Raw genomic sequence first — 20151 nt, 5'->3', positions numbered from 1 at the left:
ACAAAAACCACTTGGACACATGGATCCTTCGGGAGTTGCAATCTCATCACCTCACAGAGACTCTAATAACCTTTTGTTCCATCAATCTACATTCTCTTCATTTTGCAATCACTTAACCGTCCGTCTGGGTTCACATACTCATCAGCTACAAGCCGGTAAACAAAGACCACCCACCACATCCATCTAATGCGAACCCAGTAAGTGTAGGTCTGACTTCTCTTCCTGTTACTAAGGGATACTGTAGATCATTGGAGTTTACGGCCCCTTGTTGGGCTGTTTTCAACCTCTGTGACTGTGGGACTCGCTGTCCCTACTTTTATGACAATCACGATGAGAGCAAACAGTCCCCAAGAGGTGAAAAGAAAAGAAAAAAAGAGAGAAAACCTGTCACATCTTTATAACTTGTGAACCCCGAGGCCCAGTGCTGGAGCAAACAGAGATATTGGCCGCTGACCAGTCGTTACAGCTCCAAGCTTAGAGATACTAAGGGTTTTTTGTTCCTCGGCTAGGAGCGATTAGCTTAGACCAACCTGAGGGAAGGATATTGCTATACTATAAATCATAAACTATAAAATATCACACAAGTTTTTGTAGTAGGGAAAAAATCACCAGCGTGTGATATGTACCTGGAATGCAGACAAACTGGGCTCTTGCGCCACTTCAGTAATCAGTCAACACATTTAGATGAGAACTCGTTTGATAGCCGTCTAGATCTACTGACTCACACATTGATATTCACCCTGCAGTACGCCCCGTCTGCCTGGACTGAAATTCCTCCAAGTTAACAGCTATGTCTCAGTTTGTTTGTGGCCGTTCGTCAAAAGAGGTTTCTACATCTGTTCGGTCTTTTATGGGCACAAGTAAAATGCTTCTTGTCATAAATCCAAGGGGAACATTGTGTTTCTGACTGAAATGCCTGGCAGTAAGTAGAGCAAATACAAGACAAGTACTGACAGGGTTGACGATAACGTTTGCCCTCGCCACAGGATTAGATGAGCTCTACATGCACCTCAGTGTGATGCTACTCACAATACCCTGCAGTTCATGGGAACCTGCATTTGTCTGTTTTAAGTATGCAATCTTTTTTTTTTTGCACCTACAAAGACAAAGAAATGAAAGCTCAATTCAATAATTACACCAGGGTCCAAATCTATTAACTCCTAATCATCTCTAAAATAATAAACTGCAAATATTGAACATAACTACAGAATTAATACCTGTTAAGTCAGATTGACAATTACAGATCACCCGGTTTATTTGGACAGCAGTGCAATAATGCAATAAAACCAGCGAGCGCATAATAGAAAACTAGATTTGTGTGAGCAATAGCTGGCAGGAAAGCTGGAATGATTTTATGTGTGTGTGCGCAATGTGCAGGCGTCTGTGTGCGTAGCTGCAAGTGCGAGTCTGTATGTTTGTCAGGCAAAGCAGCTCTGCACTTATATGGGCTGGAAAGTGGTCGCCGCTCTCGTCAATAGCAACAGAAGTTTATAAAAGAGTATCTGAAAATTTGTCCAGGGAAGGAGGAGGGCAGCGAACACACAGAGTACAAAGCACACAGCAGGAGTGTCATGCAAAGAAACTGCATGTTAGAACAGATCGGAAAGGGTTACCAAAATGAGCCATAAAAACATTTGAATAGTATGGAAATGCTTCTGTAGACAATACCCTTTACTATCTTACTATCCGTGCCTAATAAAAAAAAAAAGGAAAAAGAAAAGTGATGTAAAACATGCATATGCTGAGGCAGGGTAAACCCTGATGACTGAGGTGGCCAAGCTGGTACTTAAAACCAACAGACTCTTGTTAACAGGCCGAGGCTTTCATAGAAGCTTAGAGGAAATCTCCAAGGAGAGTGCAAACACCTCAACTGCTGCTCTGCACAGATGCAAAAAAAAAGTACAAAAGCTGATTCCATGTGCGCTTTCTTACCCTTGACACGGTGAGAGGCATGTTGAAGTCCTTGCCACCCTGCAGCCTGAAGCCCCAAGGCGGCGAGCCGCTGAGGGTTACAGAGTACGTATTCATACCCTTGAGGAAGGGGAAAAAAGGGGAAAGGAAACATCTTAATTAGCCAGAAAGCCCGGAAAAGGTTCAAGGTCCTTTATTATTTTTGCTTTATCTGAAACAGTCTAACTGCTGGCTGTCAGCACCTTTATTATTTTTGCTTTATCTGAAACAGTCTAACTGCTGGCTGTCAGCACCACCAGCCCACAAGAGCACACATACACACACCATACAGAAAATGGCACTCAAGTTGTTTTCTTTTACAGCAGATAATGTCACGTCTTAGTTTTAGGAATAACCACGTTACGGCAAGTCAAAATTAGGCAATAAAGAGGGAGCGGTGCCGGTTGAATGTGCCATTTTTACACATTTCAAAACACACATAAATAGCCTGGTGTCATAATCTAAAGCTAAACTCTAAGGTGAAGTTAGAGTTTAATTCATTTCAGTCTACTGCAGCACCAATGTGCAGCATTTAGAAGATCTACTGCACAACAATAGCAGTAACAACTCCTTCTTCGGGGGGGATAACGTGCCACTTGCTGTATTCAGCCAGGTAACAGGTATCGTGGCTTCACTGCAATTAATTACTGCCAGTCTGCGGCAAGGCACTAAATAACTAGGTAGTTTTAAGAACCAAAGGGCAACATGAGATGCAGCCCTCTGTTAGTGGCTTACACAGAGTTAGGGTTTGACCACTGACCTCTGTGCTCACACTGCTACTCTAGCCCTGCTCCTCCTCAACCTCCTCTTCCGCAAACCTACCAGGTGTCACAGGTCTCCGTGACACACAGCTATGCCACCTACCTTGTCCTCAAAGGTCAGCTGGTAGCCCAAACCTGGGAGAAAGCTAAAGAGTCAGTAAGCTGGAACAAGCAGATTCCCTCTCTGTTGGCAAACCCTACCCCCTCGATCCTGACTGTGACACAGGCAAGCCGTAGCCTCTGCTCACTCCTCAGAGGCTATATAAGGAATGTAAAACTACACCAAACTATTTCAGCCCAACACCCACATGAGTCACAGGGAGAGAAGGAGGAGGAGGAGGGGGGGGGGGGCAGAGGAGGATGGAGAGAGGTAACGTCAACGACCCATGGATTCTGGCACGGGCCAGGAGATTTTTTTTCTCTTCCTCTAAAGTTCATTGCACTTGGGAAACGGCAGACGGCCACAAATGAAGCAAAGCACACAACCCTCTACATTCTTTCTGTAGGGCATGAAACATAGTACAAGCAAGAAAAAAAAAACCCTCAGCAATTATACTTTAACATCAAGCTCTTAAAGCAACAGAGCAGCTCACACACACTGTAAAGGCTGGTGAGACAGTGGTGTGCTCACAGATAAGGAAAATCTAGCCTTTACACACACAGCCTTTAATCCAGCCTAGCACCCCAAATAATCCCACTAAGAAAACCTGCAAATCTGCTAAAGTTAATGGAAATCCTTAAAATAAAATTAAAAAAGACTTGCATTTGCATTCATTTACTGTCAATGCAGCTTCTAGATTTGTACAAACCTGACTCTTTATTGGCACAGCTTAAATTAGTTTTTCTCAGAGCCAGGGAAAGGGAATTATGATACAGAGGGGCATAAGGCGACACAGAAAGACCTGCAGCAGGAGCAGCAGGTAATGGAGGCTAGATTTCACTGGTGACAAACACCACACTGAAAGCTGATTGCTCAGACTGTATTAAAGTGGAGGAAGTAACAGCATTAATGTGACTGCACTCCACTTAATTAAACACCACCCTGTATGATAAACAAGAGAATATAAGCAGCAGTTTTAAGCCAATAAATGTGTGGCACTCATCCCCATGCTGATGGTGTTGCTATTTATAATCTTCTATATTATTGCTGCTGCTGCATTAGTTCTATAGGAACTCGTGTTGCGTTTAATGAGAGCTCAAATACACGGAATTTTTAGTTAACACGCTACGCAATTACGAGTTTACACGGGTTTCTTCAATGCGTCTAGCACACTAATTTCCCAGCGGTAATTAAAGGCCACGCTGTGAACGCTGTACCCCGGTTAACACCGCCGCAGACAGCCAGGTTTCCACTCGCGACAACACGGGACACGAAAACCGGACAAAACTCTCGGCTCTATCAAAGTAGTTAGCACAGCTACAGAGCAGCAGGGGCTCGGGGAAGATGGCCAGAAGCATGAGCCTGCACAGTTTGGAGCACCAGCTTAACTCATACAAACCTCCTCTGTGGGGGGAAAAAGTTGGTTTGAAGAAGTTACACAAACACACAAAAATGCATTAGCTTACCTCTTGTGTCTCTCTGTGCTCGCCGGACATCACGAGTGTACTGGATTAAAAATAATTTCAAAATATGGTAATAAGTGAGTTGGCAAGCAGGCAACTTTTCAGACTTCCTTGCAGCAAACGTCAGGAAGCCGCCGTGGATCCCCCTGGTGAGCAGCAAACTCATTCCCTCAAATTCTTTTTAGCAGGACTCTGCTGAGACGTCAGAAGTCACATGGGCGGAGGCTTCATTTCACTCAGAGGCCGAGTTGCACTCATCAGCTGCTACTACTAAAGCCATTCATCATAGCCGCCCTGAAACCTCTTTTTTCAATCACTCCGTCGGTTTTAACTAAAGGAACATAAATAAATAAATAAATAAATAAATAAGACTATGCCTCAGGGATAAACATGAACTAATCCAGGACACCGCCCCTGAAGAATAACTTTTTACACACGCTGTTTACTGCACTTACTAGCTAAGCCATTATTATTTAATAGTAATAGGTAACTTAATTTGACATGACGTATCCTAGATGGAGAGAGAAACAGATATATACTTTACCAGCAAGTAAAACTAGTACCGTCTACAATAACCAACACAGTTAAAATGAAAGTTTCACAGGTGCCTGCATGGTAAGAGACTTGAAATAGCGCAAGAAGAGCCTGTAAAATAATAAAGAAAAGTGAAGTTAGTTCAAAAAACAGTTTAAGTTAGACTGACATTGTGTGTTGTCGTGCACATTTAGTTAAGAAAGTCCTCAAACCCTGAAATCAAGAATTAGGCCTGAGCATAGAGGCATGAGGAAATCTGCATTCTTAAGAAAGCAAGGCACACCCTATAAACAGTAAAATATTTGTTGCATTTAAGAGTGATAAGGATTTTTAACTGTCTATACTGCCTGTTGTTTTTGTTTTATTTTGTATTTTGCATCTCCAGGCCCCCGTACAAATGTGCGTAAAGACAGAAAGATTGTATTTGCTTCTACTGCAAGTGCTACTATGTTTGGCTTTATATTTTCTTTGAAAATGCTTTTGTGAAACTTTTTTGAGGGAAGCTCCTTGGTAGGAAAATGGATAAGTGGATAAACGTCTCACCAAAAAACAAAACAAAAGAGTTAAGAAAGTCCGCAGATACGGTCAGCTGCAATCAACACTCTTTATTATCATGCGCATGTCATCAATCGCAGTCCCTGAAACAGAAGTGGAGCTCTCGCTCTTTTGTACCTTTGTACATTCCAAAGAAAGGGGAGGAAGTCACAAAACGACCATACACGCCGCTCGCTGTGAAACCTAACGGAACTTCCACTACAATGGGTATGCTGTTTCGTGCCCTTGGCGCTATCAGCACCTGCAAATGGAGTTGTTTTCTTTTGCTTAACGTAACAGGCGTTACGTTAAGCACCCCCCCCCCCCAAAAAAAAACCAAAACAAAACAAAACAAAACAAAAACAAAACGTAATTCTTTCTGTTGGTGTTAAAAAATGATTCTTTTGATCAATTGAGGAGGGTAATATTTATTATTAACATTCATGTGACAGACACAGTTCTAGCCAGATTTATGTCATATGGATAGATTTATGTCATTTAGGTCATAGGCTGTTAATAAGATCCATAGCAGGAGTAAATAGCAAACAGGAGAAATATATAGAGTCAAGAGGGGTATATACAAAAATAAGAGAAAGGCACACTTTAGAGAACAAGTTGCAAAGTGCTTGGAAGCAGTGTAAAGAAAATATATGGTCTGAATAGACTGTGTGTGAGTCACCTGAGTGATGAGGATACTCACACCATGGTGAGGTGAGTGGGCAGGGGTGGGGTGTGGGTGTTTGTTGAGTGTTTGTTAACAGTCCGAATGGCCCAGGGGAAGAAGCTGTTTGTGAGTCTGGAGGTGTAGGACCTGACTGACCGGAGATCTTGACCTGGCCTCCAGGGTTGGCAGAGGACAGTCAATGGTTTTTTGGGCGATGTAATTACATTTGCACAGCCTTCCTGCTCTCAGCTGTGGCCCCTGCATACCCAACACCCAGGCAGTAGGAGAGCATGCTCCACTGAGGAGCAGTAGAAGGCCAGCAGAGGACAAGGTGAGCTCTTTTGTTTTAAGGACCTTCAGCTTTAGGTTATTTTCTGAGAACCAGTGTGACAAGTTTCTCTACCTCTGCCCTGTACGCCTCCATCAGAGATGAACCCAGTATGTCATCAGCAATATTTGACGACTATGTTGGTTGGGTGGGTTGATGTCAGTGTAGAGGGCATATAATAGGGGGATCTGGTGCAGAGTGACAGTGAGTGGGGGGAGAGGTGGGGGCAAAGTCGGACTGATTGGGGGCGGTTAGTGAGGAAATCTTTGATCCAGGAGCAGGTGGCAGGGAGGATTTGAAGGTGTTCCAGTTAAGTGGTGAGGATGGCTGCTGCGTCTCCCTTTTAATGACCCACTCATGTAGATTTTGCTGAGGATATTTATTTTCCTGCAAGGGGGGGTGAATGCATAACCTTTATGCTTTTATGAACCATTTTTCCATTTCTGTTTAGAAATTGTGCTATATAAGGTTTGTAGATATTTTTTATTACTGTCACTGCATTAGCACTACAACCCTTGGAGATGACAGTGCTGTGCTGCAGATGGCCAGCAGATGGCGACAAACTCCAACAAAATGTAAAGGTCCCTTCGGGGTGCTGCCCCTGCTCTATCATCATACACATACTGGTTGAACAAGTGAAGAAATAATGAATCATCAGTTACGGCCTTTAATCGACGCGTAGATTGTTTATTCCGTATGCTTTACTAGCTGACTCTATTTTTCCAAGCGATATTTAGAATAGATAACACTCTAATCGAATTTTTAAGTTGTTACTATTAACGTTGCAGAGCTCGGTGGCCTGATTTTTTTGTGGCTTTAACGTTTAGCTAGCTAAGCATCTCAGTCAAACTTCTACACTTTTTGTGAAAGATGGCTGACAACGGAGCGCACCCGACTGAAGAGGACCCGGCCGCCGCTTTCCTGGCTCAACAGGAGAATGAGATAGCGGGGATAGAAAACGATGGCGACGCATTTGGGATCCTAGAAGGAGCCGGTGTTCAGCAGCCGCAGACCGACAACTATGGCAAGTTTGTCCCTGAGCTAACGTCAGCTAACGTTTAGCTAACGAGCAAACAAAGCTAACTAAAGCTAGCTAATATTAATACCGGGACTTGCATCGGTAACTTGCTTAGTAGTTAGCCAACAAAGGCCCCACCGCCATATGTTAACAACACCGCTGTCTGATATAAGTGGTTAACACTGTTATTGCTTCCTATTTAGATTCAAACTAACAGTACGTTAGCCTTGTAGCTTAGCTAGCTGCGACACGTAGGTTTTGTTTAACGCTATCCCACATAACATCAGCTATGTGACACTAGCACCTTAAAACTAAGCAAGCGAACAAGTGCTACTGGCCTTCTAACCGACAAAGCAGCCCAGACAATATTAAGCAGGTAACCAAACAGGTGTTGCTGCATTTCTGAAGTCTTATCCGTTTCGAGACCAAAAGTTACACCACGGTGGTAGTAGTAGTAGTAGCAGCGAGCATAAGTCGCTCCAGATAGCAAGGAAGTATAAGCGGATAAACTCCAAGAAGTTCATCTTAACTTATATCTGTGTATTTTTTGTTTTGTTTTTTAAAAAAATGCTAGACGGGTTTGAAGAGTCTGCCACGTTGAATGGAGACCTGTTTCAGGTGAGCTTCAGTGCTGTCTGCCTCTTTACATAACCTAAGTGTGGTTGAGTTTTATTCTGAACACCGTAATCATGTGATGAAGGAGTGGGTTTGCTGTGGCGTTCACGCATGAATGAACCGAATAGCTGCTTCTAATGGTGTACATGTTTTGCGTACTCCAACAGGAGTCCAATGGCCCAACAGACAGCTACGCAGCCATCGCCCAGGTGGATAGTCAAAGGCAAGAACCTGAAAGTTTACGCAAATGGAGGGAGGAGCAGAAGGCACGCCTTGAAGCATTAGGTTGGTAACAATGTTTCCCAGACGCTGTCAGTGATTGTGTGTAATGCACTTAGTGCTGTGTAGCTCTTATGATTCTTCTTATTTTCCTCACAAGGTCCCAGGTTCATTTCACACCTATTTACTAATGCTTCACTGTACTGCTTTTTGCCCTTCTGTTAGAGGCTAAACTGGCTTTCAACACACTGGTCATAAAGTTTAAACTAATCAGAAAAGATCTGTGTCACACATAGAAACAGAAGAAATTAAATGTAATACAACTGTGTGACGTTTCTGCTTTCTTGCGTCCTAATAAGACTCGGCATCCAAGGCAGCGGAGGAAGAATGGAGAGTGAAAGCGAAGAAGGAGCTTGAAGACTGGCACGTACACCAAAATGAGCAGATGGAGAAGAACAAGACCAACAACAGGTTAGGATCTGACCTCCCCAACCCACCACTAATGTGCAGAGCAAGGTTATTATCGTTAACGAAAACTAACGAAATAATGAAAACTAGAAGTGAAAAAACATTTTCGTTAACGGAAATAAAAATAAAAACAAAAAAAGGAAAACTAACTAAGACTATAATGAGTGTTCACAAAACTAACTAAAATTAACTGAATTTATAGCAAAAATGTGTTTAGTTTTCATTGATGTGTGCGTGTCATACAATAGTCAAGGGTGAAAATGAAGTTTAGTTTACAGATTTTTTTCTTGCTGTCTAATTATGCCAGCAGGTGGCAAGTACGTTAGTCGAGTCGTCTGTGTTGCTGCTCCGTCCACGCGCAGAATCGTATCAGGAAAAGTCGGGAGCCAGAGTCCAATTTGGGATTACTTTGAATATGACTGTGTTTTGGATAAAGCAAGTGTCTTGTAGTGGAAAGAGACAAATTATGAGGGACATTTCTAAAGGGAAAAAAATCCCACAAACCTTAAAGTGCACTTGAAAAGCTCACACAAGAAGGCTAACCTAGCTTACCTTGAGAAGGTAAGGGAGCACACTCAACCCTCATCCCCAGAAAACAGAAGCTAACCCCAGGCAAGGCAGCGTAATGCATCCCGAGACAACAGGACGGGGATATCTACATAACTGTGTGAGTCAATTGCCTTCAAAAAGTTTATCAATTCACTATTCACTTGAACCAAAATTACGAACACCCGGTGCTGCGAGAGTTAATAGTCTCATTGGGGCCAAGATATACATTTTATAGTTGCCTGGTATCAATGGTTGTTCATCTGCCTTTATTTATTTATTTATTTATTTATTTAAAGAACCCATAGGTAGGAATGTGAGTTGTCTGTCTCTGCATGTTAGCCCTGCGACAGACAGGCGACCTGTCCAGGGTGCAGGGTATGGTAGCTGGAATAGCAACATACCCAAGGATAAGCAGAAGAGAATGATTGATATGATGAAACTGGGATTTTGTTACACTTAATTATTGCAAACACAACTAAAACTATAACTGAAACTAATCAAAACTAAACTGAAACTAAGGATTTTTAAAAAAAATAAAAACTAAACTAAACTAGCAAACAATTGGTAAAAACTAATTAAAACTGATATAAAATTGAAAATCTGAAGTCAAAACTAAATAAAAATAAAAACTAATGAAAATTGCAAAACTATTAAAACCCTGGTGCAGAGAAGTAATCCATGATGGTGATGCTGTAATCACTCTACTACCTTTGTTTTGAATTTTGTATTGGTAGTTAGAGGTAGTTGTTCTTGGTAAAACAAACATTGTGGTTAAGTTTGCAAACATACCTCGCTCTAAACTATAAACGTTCAGTGGAGGTCCTTATAGGTTCTTCCGAGGTGTGGGAAACTGTGCCTTTCTCTACAAGATTACATCCTAGACCTGTGTATGTTTTACAGCTGACTGATAAATTGACACGGTTGTGGTATATGTGTTGAATTTACTGCACCAAGGTGATCACAACAGATTAAAACACTATAATATTTAATACTTAATTTAACCTGGTTCCCCTCAGTGTCATAAACTGTGCAGTCTCTCTTTTCTTGACCAAGCTAACCAGTTATTCTCTTACACTTTCCAACAGACTCTGTCCAAGTCTGGCACGGTATCGCTCTGCATCTGTAGCTCTTTTTTTTTTTTTTCTTCTTCTATTTTTTCTAAAGCACTGAGAGGCAATACTCTGATGAGATATTAGTCTACAGCTGTGTGTCCAGTTCAAGTCTCCAGAAAGCAAAACAGGAAACTAGCTAGCTGAAAAGAATGCAGACAGCAGAAAGAAAATGCTGCAGTCGCCCCCTCCCCATGCTAGAGCAAAGACCATCCTAGATTGTTTATGACACTAGTGCAAGATGTTTAGTCACTGTTTCCACCTCATTAGAAATGTTTCTCAGTTGCTTACAATAACCCAGACTCTAACACTTTTCTGCTTGTTGACTGACACTGAAACTGTTCTCCTCTCCTTCTTTTTTCCTGCTTTCTTGGCCTTGCCCTGCACGCTAGGATTGCTGATAAGGCTTTCTACAAACAGCCCGACTCTGATGTTATAGGCCTTGTGTACGTTTAGAATTCTTCTGCTTTCTAATATTGTATGATCTGCCCCCTGAATGACCTCTTTTGCCCACTATGCATGACCCAACACTGGAATTCTGTTTTGTTTTTTGTTTTTTTTTTTGTCAAAGGCTTCATTTGGCATTATTTGTGTTATTTTTGACTGATTTGTGCCCTGGATGTTTTTATATACCAAAAATAAATATTAAATATGTCAACAATGAAGTGTATGTTGGATATAAAGTATAGACTGTATGAAAGATGGATGTAGCTACCCTTAAGTCCAGTTACGCTTTTCCATGATTTGATATTGACAAATTGTTAGCCAATGAGCTGCTTCAATCTGACCCTTAGACTAATCATGTTTTTTTTGTTTGTTTGTTTTTTAAATGGACCAAAAACTTTTGAGCCCATAAAGTCCTCGTGAAAAGTTCTACTGATGTCAAAGAGTGAGGCAGCCGAGGATCTTTTTCAGCCACTTCTATTTTCTTTCAAGTCCTTTATTAGTCTGGGATGTCGCCCCTTGCTGGCCATTAAAACAAAAGCAGGATTCGGGTTTTAGATCTGGAAGCTACATCCATCTTCTACACCATCTGCGGCATAAAGACATGCATGAGGTTTTTTTGCTTTTACTATCTCGTGAACACGTGCTCATGGTGTGATTGAACTTTGTGGTTGGGAACCGTGTTTGGCTCAGGCTGCGTTTGCTTTCGTGAAATCCCTCTGATAACCTCCAGCTCACCGACACCTTTCTGTGCTTCCCTTCACATCCACAGAGCATCTGAGGAGGCTTTCCTGTCAGAGACGGACAGCAACAGCCCCGGGTCTGAATGGGAGAGAGTAGCTCGTCTCTGTGACTTCAATCCAAAAACCAACAAGCAGGCGAAGGATGTTTCCCGAATGCGCTCTGTGCTGATCTCTCTCAAACAGACACCTCTAGTTCGCTAGAGCATGTCGCTGGGGGGAGCTAGAAACATTGCCTTTTAATCTCACTTTGCATCAGAAGGATTTGTATGCCCTTTTGTGTACGAAAAACACCCTGGTATGTTTATAACCTTTAAACACTTCCTGCCTTTAAAGATGTCTGTTAGAGTCAAATAATATACTTAAACCTGACGCTCGTGTGAGAGGAGGGATTACTGTTACAACATCCTTTAGTTGGTCAGCTTCATCACTGCTATATTAAGAAAATATTGTTACTGTAAATTCAGTAATTTCCCTTTCTCCTTTAACTTATAAATTGTTACTAGGTCAACTTTATTGCATGCCTTCCTGATATTTTGGATGCACATTTTTAGTTGAATTTATAAATTAGCATTACAGTCAAACACTTAGCGATTAAGCACTGTTACGGATTAGATTGTAACCAGTTTTGCCTCTCATCAACTATAAACCATTAACTGAAGCACATTCATGTTCACTGTATTATATTATATCCCTAATTACTGTTTTTAAGTTGGCATATTTTTCACTATAACATACCCAAGCTCGTGGCCTTTTTTGATCGAACTCTTTCTACAATTTGAGCACTTAGCCGGATGAATTTCTCTTCAATTTGGCAAGATTTCAGCTAAATTCAGAAACATTGAACTACAACCAAAGATTTCATTGAAATTTTCAGAGTTCACACATTTGACGGCTTGTTTCTTATTTTGCTATATTATACCATTTTCTGTTACGCCAACAAATTTTAAATTTCTTTTTAAAGAAATGATGCACGGGGTCATTTACAACAGCGATGTCTTCACATTGTTTCACATGTTGCCTATTTGGATTTAAGGAATAGTGAAAAAGTGAATGTTAAAAGGGAACTGGAAAATAAAAACAGTGTAGTATGATCACTTCAGCCGATTTGTCTTCAATTCTTAGCTGTGACTGTTGACACATTAATGCACTGGTGATAATTGCTTCCTTATGCCCTTGTATTTTGACATACAAGCAACTTTGATAGGTGGTTCAAACAGAGCATCAGAATGGAGAAGAAAGGTGATTTAAGTGACTTTGAATGTGGCATGGTTGTTAGTGCTGGAGTGGAGTATTTCAGAAACTGCTGATCTACTGAGATTTCCCCACACAGCCAACTCTGAGGTTTACAGAGAATGACCAGACTAGTTCAAGCTGATTGGAAGGCAACAGTAACCTGAATAACTGTTTGGTACAACCAAGGTATGCAGAAGAGCATCTCTGAATGCAGATCAGAAGACCACACCTGGTCTAGTCTCTGAGGAATGTTTCCAGCACCTTATGCGCAACAAATAATTAAGGTAGCTCTAAAGTCAGTGCTAATATTATGACCACGTTTGGGTTATTTACAGATATTTTAAATCTTTTAAGCATAATTTCTTTTTACACATATCATGCTTAACTTGGCTAGCACAATTCTCTGAGGTGACTTTATAAAGTGTATAATTTACACTATTACACTACACATAACACCTGAAGGTCTTCTTAGGAGGGTTTTATTCTGTTGAGTGTTTTAAGGTGGACTTGGGCCTAACTCAAGTCATTAACAACGAATTTCCACACTGAGAGTGTCAATATAACCTTATAGGTTAGCACACCAGGAAACTCAAACACAAGATATGGTGCTTTATCTTAAATATGACACCGGGTTCAAATGTGACATTTTATTAGAATATAACAATAACAGTATGGGGGATACATTTGAAGCAGAGCTCACCAAATGAGCAAGAAGCAAGAAAACAATTTACATTTATCAGCAATTTGCTTCAACACCATTTTAGTAGTATTAAAGAAGTCCAGCCTGCTTACTGGTAACAAGCCGATTCAACTTTGCTGTTCCACACTGTCAGCAAGAAGCAAAAATATTCGTTTTTTGTGAGTGATTCAGTTTTTAAACCGCAATAAATAATGCTGACATTTACATATGTGTCTGAAGAATGTTAAAGACCCAATACATTATTCAGTTCATTTAAAGAAGTCCGGAGTTTGCTGCGATTCCATACACTGAATGGATAATGGCAGAAATGTGGGATCGATCCATTTCACTGTTTGGGTTTCAGAGCCGTGGCAAAAACACCAACAATAATGGCGACTACAGTGAAGCCTTGAGCAAAGATCCGTCCCCTCATCAAGAGCTGGGACTGTCTGGTTTTCCCTTGATGGAAGGCACGGAGACCATAAATCAGCGCTCCCGCTGTTCCCAAACAACCTGGAAAATAAAGAAATTATAGCTTATAAACCCAGTTTATTAGGACAGTTAACTGGATCCACAGACAAGGCAAAACTCATGGCTGAATAGTGTAACTAATATCAAGTAGAATGGGGTGATGGAGATATAAAAGCTGTACTTTCCTTTGGCACAGACACTTTTTAGTTATCAGGGTGGCTGCAGTCAACGGTAAAATAATGGGAGAACTGCCACGGATTACAGTTTTGTTCATTTCTAATGACAGCATTATTGCTACAGATGTCAACAACAGATGACCTCAGTGTAAACAGCTTCTAAATTAGAATCTTAAACGCTTCAGGGAACACAGAACAAGAATCAGCAATAATATCATAGGCATCAATGGACTATATGTATGATTTTGGGAGTAACAATGAAAGAAAACAGCACAGGCTATTTTAATAAAGCACTCGTGAAGCAAGTAGTATATCAGATGCAGAATTACGTAAATAACTGTTGACAGATGAACAAGAATGTGAGATACAGTCCAATTATATCCCAAACATGTTTGTCCGGTTTTACATTATCCACTTAAAACAGCTTTTAATACGATTTGATGTATTGAAGGTTTTAATGTGCAGACCACGAGTTACAAAATATATGAAGAATGACCACAATGACCTCCGGGGGTTGAGAGGACGCTGCCGCACAGCTGGAGGAGGAGCTCCGGGAATATTTCCGGTACCGAAAGCAGATCGTTGGGAAATATGTCATAGGTTACGGTGATCTAGCCACACACCTCTGCTGCGTTACCAGCTGATGTCGTGCCCACCTCTCACCCAAGCCTTTATGTTTTATATTTAAGCGCTAACATAGTTGTGTGAAGTAGAGGACATAGCGGACCGCAGTTGTGACTTTACAGTGCAGCGCTTTTCTCCGCTTGTTTGCTTGCTTTTCTCCACTCACCTATCGGGACGAATGGGTTCTCCTTGGTTTTCCTCGCAAACTTTTCCTTGAATGTCTCATCTTTGACTTTAGGCAAAGGGTTGAAGCCTTCGATGTTTGGAGCCTGGGATAAATCAAACTGCACAGCTCTCTGTGGAGCTGCTCCGGGTGTTTGCTCTGCAACTCCGGGTGTTGCTGCTGCCGCCATGCTTACCTTGGGTATGACAACCCGGAAATCCCAAGAACTACACTTCCGGTTAAACTTTTCCACGGCTTCACAATAAAGGTCCAAATATTTTAAATAAAAAAAAAAAGAAGTCTACCTTGGTTAGAGAGGAATCCCTTGGACAAATTCATCAATCTTTCACTTCAGAAATATAAAACAAAAATTAGACTAAACACTGACCACGGCCTCTTAGTGCAGATATTCAAGTATTTTAGTATACAAGTATTTAAAATCATACCCAGCTGCAGCAATATTATGATCCAATATCTGATTGTGCGCAGTAAGTGCTTTTACTTTAGATATAATTGCGCTTTCTCTTCTTTTTACTTTAGAGTACACTTTATTGCATCTTCTCAATACACAACTTTCAACTCAAAGCTAAACTCCCCCCCATCTGTTTGCAGTTGTGTGTGCAGTTTTTAACTTGAACAGAAATTAAAAAGTCAGATACGTTTTAGAATAAAGTCCAGCGGATGTTAAATTCAAATTAGGTCATTTACTATCCAGTGATGTAACCGGATACTTACCACAAACAATCAAGATTGAGGTTCTGTATACACAGCAGGATGGTTCCATTTTAATAATAAAAATGTTATGACTTGTAATTACTTGAAATTGAATTGAACCTAATAAATCTTTGTAGCAACTGCTGGACGTTCTAATTTTTCCTGAATGTGAGGTTTCACTTTCCAGTGGCACATTCCTTATGTGCTTTACAATGCATTGGCCTCAATGAAACAGCTACACATTAAATCTAAACGAATCTTCAAGTGCCACATTTTATTTTAATCACAAATTGTTTGCTATAGGGAGGAAAGCTACGCGGTATATTGGGAGTTTCACATAGCTCTCAATTTTTCACAAAATAAACCCCACTCTTACCACTAAGTGGCAGTATTGTACAACCTTCACTGATTCTCAAACATAAAATCACTTTTCCCCCTCAGTGAAGCACTTAGAATGAAATACTTTAATGTCTGCCTAAGAAATCATGCAGTCAGGAAGCTTGAGCCCAAAAAGGAATAAAATTAAATAAAATAAAAATCTAGTGGATAAAAAAACCCCAAAACTTAACTGAAGACTCAGGAGTCATATACATCAACAAAGATAAACAAAAAAGCTTCAGCACAAATATTTTTCAATCTTTTTATTGAATATTAAGGTAAATATTTCACATTAATACAGGCTACATAAAGTAGAGCCACTATACGACATGAAATTTACTCTCATTTTAACCCTTTTTAGTATGTAAACAATTATACATGTATTTACCACTCTAAAAGGTTCTGATTTCGCTCTTCAGGTAATCATCATCTAGTTCCGGGCCAAGTTTAAATAGCTACTTCATGTTGAGCCCCCCCCACCCCGCAGCCCAAGAACGGTGTACGCGGGTTTAAAGTCAAAAATCGCTAAACTACGCAGAGAATGGATCCTGTTGAACAGGTGATCGCGCGTGTGTGTGTTTGCATCATTGGGACACTGATAACAGTCTGGCCCAATTTCCTCTTTCCTCGTTAGATAGGCACATCAAAGAATGGCGTCAAAGAGAACTTCCAATTCTTCAACCTTTACTCTGCATTTCAGGTCTCTACTAAAGTTTAAAAGTTTACGCGTTAATTTTTTCGTCGTCTTATTCGGTCGTATCGGTCAGTTGGTATTACATGTTTGCACTGTGGGTCATGCTGTGTGTGTTTGATTGCTGTAGGATGCCGTCTAATTGACATGGTTCAGGTGCACATTGCCCACATGAGGTGCCCAGGTACCGGTCCACACCTGAAGGAGAGAGGAGAAAGGTCAGGGGGGTTATTAGTCAAATGCTGCTCCTTATAAAACGGCATAAATCTGCACAAGTGTCGCAAGTCTGATTTTAATAAAGGCCAACTTTACCTGCTGTTGTGGGTCAGAGTTATCTGCATTGTTTGGGACCACTTTAATGATGGGGCTCCATGCAGGGTCACCAGCGTGACCAGCGTGCAAACCATTGTACATCGGCCCCCCTGGGCCTTCTGCCATGGTAGGATGAGGGGGCAGCATGGTTCCTCCATACATAGACATTGGCATCCCCTGGACAAAATGGACACAGATAGCCAGTAAAACACAAGTAGACAGACAAATGGGCATTGAAAGGCCGTCAGAGCTGTTACTCTGAGTTACCTTTGGGAAATCCATGTAACTGTTGGGCAAATGCTGCGGCTGGTGGTAGTTGTTAGCAGGGTTTGCGATGCCCGTGTCGTCCTGCTCCATGGGCTGGTGCTGAGAGAAGGCCGATTGCTCCGCGTGCATCTGCGGGTGCATCATGTGGCTGTTCATCAAGGGCTGGGACCAACCAGACATAGCCTCTGTACCAAAACAACACAAGGCGGTTTTATCGCTGGACGCCAAAGTTACTGAGAAGCCATTTCTGTATATGGCTGTGTTCAACTCTCACACGGGCCCAATTTGCTCTTACCTGAACCACTGCCAACCCCAAATGACCAAATGCCTCCCTGTCCAACTGATGCCGTGTAGCTGGTTGTGAGCAGAGGTGGGTTTACAGACCCCGTCTGTCTGATCCTGGCCAACCGCTCTGTGCCGATGGGTGGGGGAACCTTCCGGTCCTGTTGCGAGGAGCTGCCTGGCTTAGGCTGAGGAGGTGAAGCAACCGCTGAGGTGGAAAGGGCAGAGGAGGACACCGTGGAGGGAGGTGGGACAGGAGATTCACCTGGTGGAAAAAGACAAAGCCTAGGTTAGAGCACTTCCAAATAATTTTTAAGAGACTGATTTTAAAAAAAAAAAAAAAAAAACAAGCATGGAAAAATGCTATTAAATTCTCTAATATTAAATTAATGTTAAAGGGATTATAAAAGGGGGCAGGGGTACATTTAAGGCCTAAAATGTAAAAGAATTAAAGAGAAGCAGAGTGTGAGCCTGGTACCTGATGTGGATGCACTCCATGGGTGGGGGGAAAAGTGCTGTCTGCTGAATGAGGGTGTGCCAGCTGTATGACCAGGTAGAAAAACAGGACTGCCAGAGATCCCGGTGGCAAAGTTAGGCAACGCTAAGGACACAGACAATAGAAGGAGACTGTCAGCTTTACAGTACTAAATATAAATAAGACCTTACATGTCAACATAGATTCACCACATCCGGTTGCATGTGTACTGTAATCGCCACCTTCTTTATTTCTCCTGAAATTATTCTGATATTGTTTTGATTATTAAACCCAAAGAACAGGAATTAAACAAAAATGCAGCCATACCGATGGGGCTGTTGACCATCCTCTGGGTGGTGGAACGGTAGCCAGGGGCTTTTGAGCTGTCTGGAGGAGGTGGGGGCATCATATTCTCCATCTGGCCCATGCTCATGTACGCTTGCTGAGCCGAGAAAGACTGCTCTGGGGGTGATCGAGTAGGCAAATGGCATGCACCCCACACTGGATTGTTTCCCACCTGCAAAGGCAAGCACAACTGATTACTATCAAAATGCAGCTGAATGGTGCCCTTACCAAAGTAAATGCACGGTCAAGTAAAGTTGTAGTTGTGAAGATTTATTTACACATACCTGGCTGCTGTTATCAAAGATGCTGCTGAAACCGAAGAGACCTGTATGACCGAGGTTGGGGTGCATCTGCTGAGGCTTGCCTGCACTGGCGACATGCTGCATTTGAGAACCGTTCATCATTCCAAGATTACCAGAGACCTGAAGGGAGCCTGGGATCTGGGCTTGAGCTTGGGTCTGAGCTTGTGGAGGCAAACTTGCTGGCTGGGAAGTCGGGTTTTGGGTTTGTTTTGGGGCTTCTTGGTGAGTGCTGAAGGGTACAAACACAGACTGTTGTTGCTGCTGTGTTTGCTGCTGCTCAGAAAGGGAATAATAAGGCCCTGGTGGCTGCATACGATGGGAGACTCTGGGTGCAGGTGCTGAGAAGTGGGGTACGGTGTTGTTGGGGTGCGCGACGTTGTGCGAGAAAACAGCAGCAGGTGCTGCGGGTAGGTGAGAACTGGGCTGTGGGTTGAGGTGGGGCTGTGGAACTTCTGTGGATGGTACAGAGGAGGGAGGGGGAGGTAACTGCTGGCGGGGTTCTGGCTTTGGAGCTAAGGACATGGCAGGGGCCGCGAAACTCACAGAGTTGCTGCTCTCGCTGACAGCAGCGGGCTGGCTCTCTACGGGCAGAGACGACTTGTCTTTTCCAGCAGGGGGAGCAGCACTGGGCTCTGTTTTAACTGGCTGGATTGGGGGCTGTGAAATGGGTCCCACTGGCTGCTGAGGAGCATTTGCCGTAGTTGTAGTGGAACTGTGATGTGCAGGAGAGCCGGTGCCTCGTACTGTACTACTGCCACTGGAAGGCAACGAAACAGAAACAGGTGTGACACCGGCAGGCTTGGGGTCTGGGGCAAAGAGCTGTTTTCTGACAGAGGAAGGCGTAGCAACACTCTGTTGGGGATTATATGGAGTAGGGTTAGGCGTATGAGGTGTAGCTATAGCAGCGGATGTGTTGGGAGCACTGGTGGTGGCGGTATTGGTGGTCGTGACTGGGACTCCTGAGCTTGCGGTGCTGCTGTGTTCACTGTGATTCGAGTTGGGTCTGGCCTGTGGTCCTGTGTTACTGGATCCTCCGCTGTGTTTGGGGGAGCTGTTAGCACTGCCGGGACTCACAGGGCGCACAGGGAAGGGTCCCCAGGTGCTAGCAGCAGGAGAGAAGGTGCCACCAAACTGCGCCATGGGTAGACGAGGGTGCCTGATCTGGTGCATGGTCTGAGCAGCCAGGAGCGCTAGCTGAGGGTGGGTGTATGCCAGGGACAGGGACACTGGGAAAGGCTGCCTGACGTTTGACGACAGCCCTTTCCCGATCTTTCCCCCGGCCTGAGAAGAGGATGAAGACGAGGATGAGGGAGGCTGGAACGAGACGCCTGTTGAAGTGGGCAATGAGCTTAGAGCCTTTGGCCCAGTGGTTGAACCACTGGTGGCCCCCGTGGTACTGGGGAAGGAAGCTGAGGTCGTTTTCGAGCCCGGTGCTCTGATGTGAATCCGGGGAATCAGATCCTCAAGCTCTTTGGCTGGGTCCTGGATCAGAGCATTGATCAGCTGGACTGCATGCCTTGTAGACTCCGTGCCTCCTCTG

At 42.8% G+C, this 20151-nt stretch overlaps 4 protein-coding genes across 12 annotated transcripts in view; 1 reads left to right on the top strand and 3 right to left on the bottom strand.

The window, feature by feature from the left end:
* Positions 1-4471, bottom strand: part of pdlim7 (PDZ and LIM domain 7) — a 38168-nt gene extending 33697 nt beyond the window's left edge. The window contains exons 1-2 of one of the 5 annotated variants that reach the window (XM_085132457.1): positions 4278-4471; positions 1933-2031 (exon numbers count right to left, since the gene is read on the bottom strand). In XM_085132457.1, coding sequence (XP_084988583.1) covers positions 1933-2031; positions 4278-4307 — 129 coding nt within the window. In that variant the 5' untranslated portion in view covers positions 4308-4471. Of the gene's footprint in view, positions 1-1932; positions 2032-2710; positions 3180-4277 lie in introns of those variants that run through there. The other 4 variants (XM_085132479.1, XM_085132483.1, XM_085132466.1 and 1 more) reach the window with 4 other exon arrangements.
* A 2446-nt stretch (positions 4472-6917) lies between these two features.
* Positions 6918-12598, top strand: cltb (clathrin, light chain B). Of its 3 annotated transcripts, none has more exons than XM_085132493.1 (6): positions 6918-7358; positions 7927-7970; positions 8135-8252; positions 8546-8657; positions 10705-10758; positions 11529-12598. In XM_085132493.1, exons 1-6 carry the CDS (start codon positions 7205-7207, stop codon positions 11698-11700), a joined length of 654 nt encoding a protein of 217 aa, XP_084988619.1. In that variant the 5' UTR covers positions 6918-7204; the 3' UTR covers positions 11701-12598. The 3 variants fall into 3 exon arrangements, with proteins under 3 accessions (XP_084988619.1, XP_084988630.1, XP_084988637.1); XM_085132504.1 differs by lacking the exon at positions 10705-10758 and adding an exon at positions 10289-10309 and having other exon boundaries at positions 6919-7358; XM_085132511.1 differs by lacking the exon at positions 10705-10758 and having other exon boundaries at positions 6925-7358.
* Positions 12599-13364: 766 nt separating this feature from the next.
* On the bottom strand, positions 13365-15137 carry higd2a (HIG1 hypoxia inducible domain family, member 2A). Its single transcript, XM_085132526.1, has 2 exons — positions 14849-15137; positions 13365-13924 (listed from the first exon to the last, which is right to left on the bottom strand). Exons 1-2 carry the CDS (start codon positions 15033-15035, stop codon positions 13758-13760), a joined length of 354 nt encoding a protein of 117 aa, XP_084988652.1. The 5' UTR covers positions 15036-15137; the 3' UTR covers positions 13365-13757.
* A 1050-nt stretch (positions 15138-16187) lies between these two features.
* Positions 16188-20151, bottom strand: part of ankhd1 (ankyrin repeat and KH domain containing 1) — a 32464-nt gene continuing 28500 nt past the window's right edge. For all 3 annotated transcript variants that reach the window (XM_085132404.1, XM_085132387.1, XM_085132396.1), the window contains exons 33-39: positions 18594-20148; positions 18292-18481; positions 17968-18090; positions 17503-17754; positions 17208-17392; positions 16941-17117; positions 16188-16826 (exon numbers count right to left, since the gene is read on the bottom strand). In XM_085132404.1, the coding sequence (XP_084988530.1) occupies positions 16767-16826; positions 16941-17117; positions 17208-17392; positions 17503-17754; positions 17968-18090; positions 18292-18481; positions 18594-20148 (2542 nt within the window). In that variant the 3' untranslated portion in view covers positions 16188-16766. The remainder of the gene's footprint in view (positions 16827-16940; positions 17118-17207; positions 17393-17502; positions 17755-17967; positions 18091-18291; positions 18482-18593; positions 20149-20151) is intronic.

Source organism: Neolamprologus multifasciatus, chromosome 2 (assembly GCF_963576455.1).
Source record: "Neolamprologus multifasciatus chromosome 2, fNeoMul1.2, whole genome shotgun sequence".
NCBI lineage: Eukaryota > Metazoa > Chordata > Actinopteri > Cichliformes > Cichlidae > Neolamprologus > Neolamprologus multifasciatus.
Note: the sequence above shows the minus strand (reverse complement) of the source record. Positions and strands in the feature narration are given on the sequence as shown.